At 38.6% G+C, this 8825-nt stretch overlaps 1 protein-coding gene across 1 annotated transcript; it reads right to left on the reverse strand.

The window, feature by feature from the left end:
• Window positions 1-214: 214 nt before the first annotated feature.
• LOC139933946 (uncharacterized) lies at window positions 215-6659 on the reverse strand. The gene is made up of 6 exons (XM_071928193.1): window positions 5835-6659; window positions 4278-4387; window positions 2297-2432; window positions 1724-1852; window positions 960-1102; window positions 215-299 (listed from the first exon to the last, which is right to left on the reverse strand). The coding sequence occupies exons 3-5, from the start codon at window positions 2379-2381 to the stop codon at window positions 1005-1007; spliced, it is 312 nt and encodes a 103-aa protein (XP_071784294.1). The 5' UTR covers window positions 2382-2432; window positions 4278-4387; window positions 5835-6659; the 3' UTR covers window positions 215-299; window positions 960-1004.
• Window positions 6660-8825: the final 2166 nt, after the last annotated feature.

Here is an 8825-nt window from a genome sequence, read left to right on the forward strand (position 1 = left end):
AAAATAACAACAAATTCCTCTTCTGTTTCAACTTGAAAGTTTCATGTTTGAAAGCCAAGAAAAGCCATTGAAAATTCCTGAGCTTGGAGAACATTGATCTAAAATATCTTTTGATTTTTTAATTTTTTGTCTAACCTGGAGTGGTTGTGTGTTTCACAACCAAAATTAACAAATTGAAGTTCTAAAACAATGTTTAATGTGAGTTGCTCCTTACCACAAGGTACTGCTGTTGACTTCTACATCTACCACTGGAATGTAGCCTTCAGTCAAGGCGCTCACTGTACCCTTGATGGTTCTCACTGAAAGGAAGGAGATGCCATATAAAGTGAGAAACAGACTTTGTTACTACATCATTGCAACAAATTGCAAGGAATGGGGGAATTATTTGTGATTGCAGAAAACAACACTCCTCAAGTTTCTTGAGATGTGCAAGTTTGCCATAAAGCATGCCATTTTGAGAAGCATTTCACTTTGAAGTAATGTGCTGCTGGTATCGTGGTTAAACAAGATCAATTTTTTAGCCCCAAAATTTGAATCTAAAAGTGTCATTGTGGTATTTTTTTCAGATTGTGTGTTCCTGTTGGAGTTTAGTATTCTTGCAAAGACATAAGGCTCTGGATCTTGGCGTGATCTAGAAACACAACTACGTTTTTAATTGAAATTTCCAGATGTCCGTGAAACTACCTTCATTTAAAGATTAAAGCAATGGAATGGTTCCAAACAACAGGAATGCTTTGCCTCTGTATAATGAAAGAAAGATGACAATAAATTCCTTTTCTGTTTCAACTTGAAAGTAGCAATTGTTTGACAGCCCAAAAAGCTGTTCTTCATTGTATCAGGGATATTTAGCAGTATGTTGATATTTTATTTATTTTTTGCCCTTGAGTGGGTGGGTGTTTTCAAAACGAAGTTTAACATATTCAAATTCTGAAGCAATGTTTACTCGAGTTGCTCCTTACCACAAGGTCTGCTGTTGTTGACTTCTTCACCTGCATCCTCCAGATCTACCCATGCAGCTCCAAACAGCTCCAGTTGTAGTCACCACTGCACACTAGAATGTAGCCTTCAGTCAAGGCACTCGCTGCACCCTTGATGGTTCTCACTGAAAGGAAGGAGATGCCAAAAAGTGAGGAACAGACTTTGTTACTACATCATTGCAAAAAATTGCAAAGAATGGGGGAATTATTTGTGATTACAGAAAACAGTCCTAAGACAAGTTCCTTGAGATGTGCGTGTTTAATGGTTTGGTTGAGATGGGAACTAAATCATGTTTTCACATTAATGTTCTTTGAATTCAGAAATGGTAGAACTACTTTTTACTGCTAGTTACATATTATAGAACTTCAAAAGTGACAATTTTATTTCTATGTCCTATAGGAAGAATTTCTATTAAAAAATTTCAATAATGCATTATTGCAAACTTAGGGGCCATTCAGAATAATCAATATTGAAAAGTTCCTCTTTTTTCACAATTTTTTTTCAACTTAAAAGTTGCACATTTGAAAGCCAAGAAAAGCCATTGAAAACTCCTGAGCTGGGAGAACATTGATCTGAGGTTTCAGCTTCCTTTAAAGGCATTCCTTTGTTCTTCATTGTATCATGTATTTAATAGTCTGTCAATTTCTTTTAACAAAATCCGAGGTGGGCTGGTGGGTCATCAAAACAAAATTGAAAATGGTTTAAAATTGTTATATGGTTGCTCTGAGTCAGAGTTGCCCCTTACCACAATGTATGATGTTGTTCCCACTCCAGATGTACTGATGTAGCTCCAAACAGCTCCAGTTGTAGTCACCACTGCACACTAGAATGTAGCCTTCAGTCAAGGCACGCGCTGAACTCTGGATGGTTTTCACTGAAAGGAAAGAGATCGACATAAATTAAACAAAAATAATTAGCAGTTGCAAACTGCTTACCACCCAAAAAACCTATGGTACAAATGCAAACAGTAGTAAATGGCCTGATATGTTTCGACCCTAGCAGAGTCTTTCTCAAATTTGAAACAGCAGGGAATTAACTATTTTTTTTACATAAAGTGAGGCACATTTGTTGCTATATCTTGGCAACAAATTGCAAGATCTGAAAATAACTAATGTTTCATCAGGAACAAGGGTTTTATTTCATATTGCAAGACCACAAACTAGTATACTCTGAAGGCAAGTTCTTTAAGATGGTGATGTTTGATGGTTTTGGAATTTGGTTGGGATGGGAACTAATACTTCATAGCTATTTTTAATTCCTAGCCATCTGAACTTCTCCTCAAACAACATTTATTACAAACTTTTGATTACTTTCTAACCATGCTGACTGCTGATGACTTTTGGCACCTGTATTCTCCACTCCACCAATGCAGCGCTGGTTGTAGTCACCACTGCGGCACACATTAAGAATGTAGCCTCCAGTCAAGGCACTCACAGAACCCTGGATAGTTTTCACTGAAATGAAGGGAATGACACATGCAGTAAGCCCATAACACTCTGTTTATTTGTATTATAACACACCTCTTTTTTGTTCTGTAATCTAGTTGGCTGAAACACGGTCACGAGAGATGGACTAATATAGTCTAGTGATCACGCGCGCATGTTTTACGGGAACTAGTTCCCGGGCAGGCAGTCTTTGAAAATCGTGCCCGGTTACAGCGTCCTCTCTTGACTTGAATCGTGAACAGCAACTACAAAACTTCCTTTCTTTTCCAGATTTCTGTTCTTATTTCACATTTAAGACAGAGTTGTGTTATAAAACTCATATTGACTGGCATAATTCAGTAACTATAGTGAACGTCTATTCCCCCTCGGGTCTGTGAGTGACCAGAAGAGGGGCCTATTTCCATTGGCCTTTGACCTCGGGAAAAAAGGTCGCTCTTCTGGTCACTCAAAGTCCCTTAGGGAAAAAGACGTACACTAGTTACCTCATTGCCAGTCAATATGTGTATAATAAGTGCAAGAGCTGAATACATTGTTTCAAGATTTAGGGTTCTAGGTTTTGAATGCTTCGTGCAAATGGTGCAACTATCTTTGACTGATTGTGATATCTACATCTTCAAAACTAATAACAAAAACCTTTCTTCAAAATAAAAAGAGATGTGCATTGGTCTGACTTGTGAATACCTCTGCTGCTGTGGTATCGGAAATGGTAGAACTACTTGAGACTGCTGGATATATCGCCAAAGGTGCAGGTTGCTTATAATTTGCCCAAAATTATGTGGGAAGAACTTCTTCTCAAATTTAAAAAGTTTTGAAAATTCACCTCAAACCGAGCTGGCTGTAGTTGACTTTCTACACCAGCATCCGTCAGATCTTTGGATGCAGCTCCAAACAGCTCCAGTTGTAGTCACCACTGCACAGTAAGAAAGTAGCCTTCAGTCAAGGCGCTCACACAACCCTTGATACCCTGAAATGAGATGACTTACAATAGATTTACAGGGTGCTGTGATGCAAAATGCTGCAAATCAAACCAGGATTCCCAGGGGGACAACCCTTCTCTTTTAATGCATGGGGCTCTTTCCCATGCATTACACAACACATACCACCAACAGCTTTACGTCTCATCCGAAAGATGTCCCTATCTGAGTCCAGTGCTTTTCTTGGTCACGACGCTTTGAAATGTTGTGGATAGTTGCATGAAGAGATAGAGTGATTGAGGTATTATCTTCAACTACAGAAATAGAACAGGCCTTGAAATGACCCCACTTGCCGCAGTGCCTTTACTTTTGCTGTGGTGCCCTTTGAAAAGTTCAAATACAAATTTACATTTTCCTTATAGACGTGCCCCTTACCAGAGGAAAATTGAAGTGCTCCTTTAGGAGCGAAAATCAAGGCCTGTAACAATAAGCCGTTTCACTATTACAACTGCGCATGTCCGTTACTGCTGACAACCCAATTTGTTTATCTCCATTGACCTTTTGACAATAAATACCCAGGTTTATTGTCAAAAGGTCACGGGAGATAAACAAATTGCGTTGTCAGCAGTAACGGACATGCGCAGCTGCAATAGCGAGTAGGCTTATTGGTGTTAAAGCAAATATTGTTTGCCTTGTGGAATGACAATTGATGTAATACTTTTGACTACCAGATACAACTAAAAAGTTTAGTTCTTTGAGAGGTTTCAATATTGTAACTGTATTGATACATGATTTTGTTTTGGGTTTTTCTTTTTTTAACAATAAGCTAGAATTTTTGAAATTTGTATGATCTTCCAAATGTCATAGTTGTCATGAGTTGAGTATTCGTTCAATTAACGAAGTAGTTTCAGAAACTCCTATCTTACATAATATGCATTACCAAACCTTGTGCTAGACCACAATCCATGCAGTGAGACATCTCTTCAGCTGCACAAGAAAGTTCAGTCGCTTCAAGATGGGAAAACATCACCTGCATACTTGGGAAGAAAACTATCTAGAAAGGTTAGCATTTGGGGGTCACATCATGCCATAGCGTGATTTACACCATGAGTTTACCCTGAGACCTTATTACCAAACCTGTCATTATGTATGGTGCCAATGAGTTAGCCACCAATGCCCAATCACATGTCATTGGCAGTAGGAAGAATCGGTTATACTGTGAAAAACAAGAAAAAGGTTATTGCCTGAAAAGGAAGAGGTTAGAAACCTGTGGAAGTAAGAGCTGCACAAAATGGTTAGAATTCAGCTGTGGAGAAAAGTGTTAGTTTCTTTCTCACTTACCAATACTTTACCTGTCGTGAATAACTTGACCTTTGCTTGAAAACGCTTGACCTCACTGACCCCTGATCATCAGCACCATCGGAGAGAAAATCGTCATCGTCTACCATGGAGCTACCAATATTCAGTAAACCTGCTAGAAAAGGGAGTTAATCTTATCTCTAGGCCAACACTATTATTAACTCTAGGCCTACACTTACCACTAATACATACCTTCAGGAATCAATGACATCAGTGTTCTCAGTGGTTGCTCTCTCTGTTTCATCATGGAGAAGAAAATATCCCGCTCTTGTTGTTTCATCTTTTTTCCTTTCCTGTTGTTTTATCTTTTTTTCATTTAACGCAGCGCTCAAAAACTAATTCATTGCAGTAGTTTAGGTACATAAATACCGAGGGCTATGAACAGATTTGTTTAGGTTAAAGTTAAACTACTTTTGTTACAACTCGTTTTTACTTTATTTTTTCATGACAACTTTGCTATGTTTGTGTATGTTGTATTTTTCTTACTACAATTAATGTTTAAGGACTTTGGGTCATACACTCAAAGTTAAATGTTTCACATTCAGAATTGATGAATGCTGTCTTTATATTATGTGTATTAATTTAGTATGTATAAATTGCTCACTACTATAGTACGCGGGGGTTTGTTAAAGTTAAAAATCTACACCCAGAATTGATGTAATGATGATTTAGGAGTATGCAAATATACATTTAGCCTGTCTAAATTGTCTATTTTGAATACTCCTATAAACCAAACATTGATCATCAAAAAGTTTAAAAAAGAAGAGGGAAGATTCACCTAATCTCTCTTACTAAACTTATTTGGATTTTACTCCCAAAACTGTAGGCTCTAAACCTAAAGATATTTATTTTGATTTTCAAACAAATTAATCATGACAATTGTATACTAAACATGACAACTGACGACTTTGAAGTTTCAACCCCAAGAAATTTCCAGAAAGACTTGTCTTCTAATTAAAAGCATCATTGGCTTCGACCAATATGCAAAACAAGAAACACCACGACAGAGTGAAGTCACATTGAAAGCTCAACCAAATGTGGGACAACATCAACAAGTTCATCGCAGATTATCTAGTGGGGACAGGGGCTGTAAAACAAGGGTGGGAACCTGCAAGAAATGGGTTAGATCTTCGCTTACCGTCTTCACACTCTTGTCTTTGTCTTTCAATGGACGATATCCAATGCTACATCCCCATACCACACAATCCATAGATAACTCTCACCAGACAAGTCTATCAATAGTTAGCACAGGAAATGTTTTGCCTTGAATCTTGACTTGAACACGGCAGCTCCGCGGTCCGGGTGCGCCTCTCAGTCAGCAAGGCCCGGTTACAGCTTCTTGACGAAAAGTACAGTTGAAATACAACCCCTATCCTCAATGCTACAGTTCTAGTTCATCTTGAAGGGGTTTATTTATAACGTTAAGTTTCAAACGTAGTCATTGAGGTTTTGTGCATGAATGTTCACAAAACTTTCATAAAGATGTTGTTAGAGGAGCTCTGGCTTCGGTCGTGCATCTTTTACACTGCAATCAGTCCGCGTTCAATCACTGGAGCACTCTTTAGCCACACTCGCGTGCTCAACATTGAAGTTAAATAATATTGTCTTTACTTCACCTTCATAAAGTCTGTGGTCTGAGTTAAAGTTGACTCCATGGAACTCACGATGTACTGAAGGGCTCAACAGTGGTTTTTTCTTCAATCTGCAATTTTTCTTGGAAGAAAATTCTTTCTGGCAAGTGAAAGAATTGCTTCACACTCTCTCTGTCTATTCTTTCTCTTTGCTCAGCAAACTCCATAGTCGACTGTGTTCTTCAAAACTCAACCACGGCTATCAAATGCTGCAACAATTATTGTCAATATTTCTTCAACACATTTTCAGCAAAAATGACTTATTTTGTTCGGTAAAGTTCATCCAAAAGAAAACGCGACGTCCAAATCCAGCGCTGGAGCCCAGAGGTAGGGCCCATCCTTCATGCAGTCCACGCGTACTAAAAGTGGCGTGTCAAATTGTCGTCTGCCCACACGCGCCCACACGAGCCCACATGGAGAAGCACGTGCCAATAACTGTGTCATTTGCATAATTACACCTGTGGAGAAAACAATCAGTGAATCTGATTGGATAATTTCACCTATTGAGATCACAATCGGTGAATCTGATTGGAGGATCCAAATCTTGAGAATAACAAACTCGCGTGTGGTCACTCTGCCCATTTCAACTGCGCAGGTTGATTATCCAGGGATCTCGATGCTTACCTCCTGGTTAATAATTAATAGCGTAATAAAGAGCATGGAGGAATAAATTAGTCTAATGCCTCCATGTAAAGAGCAATTGAATTTATTGTCCTTACCGTACAAGGGATAGGCTTGAACACAATAAGAAATTTGACAATTCGGACAAATCTTGCAACACATGGTGTGAGAATGTGTTTTAATTAAGGGGGGGGGGGCTGAGTGGAAGACTTGGGGGCAATGAAGTGTATCGAAACATTCATTTGCTCATTTGTTTTAGACAACAATGTGCTGTAGGTAGGATGGAAATGGGGTGGGTGGAGGCTGGAGGGGGGCTCACCCCAACCAAAACATAATTATTTCTGATAAAGCAGCTTCAGAAGTTGTCCACACACTGGCCCCAATTCCATAGAGCTGCTTAAGCAGAAAGCATTATAATTATGCTTACTTAATATTGGTTCGTAACGATTAAGACTCAAAGGAAGGAGACTTGATATGTTCTGTCCAAGTAATGCTTTATAAATATAACGAGTGACATTATAATTATAAGTTGCCACTAGAGGGCGGTATATAAGATAAGCGGTGTACTCCTGACATTCATCTCTCATACACAATTTGTGACAAGTGTCCTGCTCATTTCTGCTTATCAAAGTAATATTAATCAATATTGTCTGCTTAGCTCTGTGAAATTTGGCCCTGATTGTATGACCTCCTCTAATAAATAATAATAGCAATAAAATTCCAGGAATGGGAAGGGATTTCTTCTCTCCCTTTAAACGTGACTTCGTTATGGGACTTTGTTTCACTCCAAATTTTTTGTCAAATACTTGATACAATTTAGGACCAGACGATTGATTTCACCGATCAATATATCGACTTTGCATAAAACCAGAGTCAGAATTCGTTAAGATATGCCAAACCTGCTTTATATATTGGCAATAGCTTTAGCACAGTTCAACAACTTTGTTTGGGTTTAGCTGAATGATTCATAAAACAATTGCTTTGATAGAATCACGGATGGTTTTGTTTTGTACAAGTCAAATCTGAAAACGGAGATGTATCACTTTCCCAAAACCCTTACCCCTTTGGCCACACGTTGTGTAAAGAGGAGGGCGGTACTTCCAACACACATGTCTCATGTACAATTTGTGACCGGTGTCCAGGGCCAACCCCCATCGAGGCTTTAAGAAATTGGGCCCAGAAGACCGGTCAACAATTCGAGGCACAAAAAATTACTAAGCACAGGAAAATATTGCTAAGCGAAATCAGGTTACCATCCAACATTCCACGAATGATTGTTACACTGTTGCACAGTGTAGAATCATACAAAAACACTCAATGCGGGATGGTGCCTAACATCAATTTTGAACACTGATAAGATTGATTTTAATGATTTTGGGGTTGAACAAAGAATTGACTAGAGTGAGATTCGAACCAACGACCTCCGGATTAACGTGCCGGAGGTCGTTGGTTCGAATATTCCACTCTAGTCAATTCTTTGTTCAACCCCCAAATCATTTTAAAACATTTACCCAGTCAGTTTCCCTTGTGGTTTAAATTGAAGATTGATTTTAGAATTAAGAATCATTTTGACCACTCTCATCGGCTCAAAACAAACCAGTTTTATCCAGGGTAGATACATTGGGGAAAATAATTGTCCAATACTCAGTGAAGCTTTACATTATACCAATGGAGTTTATTGCTCCATGATTATACAGAAGAATCAAATGTCCCTGGTAGTGATTTTGAAAAAGCTTTTGATAAGTTGGAATGGCAGTGTGTGAATAAAGCTTTGTTGTATCACGGCTTTGGCGAGGACTTGAGTAAACGGGTTAAGTCTTTTATACTGACATTGAAAGAGCCATCACTTACAATGGCTATGATTCTGAACTCTTTCC

Source organism: Asterias amurensis, chromosome 2, assembly GCF_032118995.1.
Source record: "Asterias amurensis chromosome 2, ASM3211899v1".
Taxonomy (NCBI): domain Eukaryota; kingdom Metazoa; phylum Echinodermata; class Asteroidea; order Forcipulatida; family Asteriidae; genus Asterias; species Asterias amurensis.

Bases quoted from the DNA above. Each gene is read 5' to 3' on its own strand.
- LOC139933946 (XM_071928193.1), bottom strand. From the start codon at position 2,381: ATGTGTGCCGCAGTGGTGACTACAACCAGCGCTGCATTGGTGGAGTGG. The intron at 1,853-2,296 runs GTTAGAAAGTAA...CTTTCCTTTCAG, and splicing joins AGTCATCAGCAGTCAGCATG to TGAAAACCATCCAGAGTTCA. The intron at 1,103-1,723 runs GTAAGGGGCAAC...CCTTCCTTTCAG, and splicing joins GAACAACATCATACATTGTG to TGAGAACCATCAAGGGTGCA.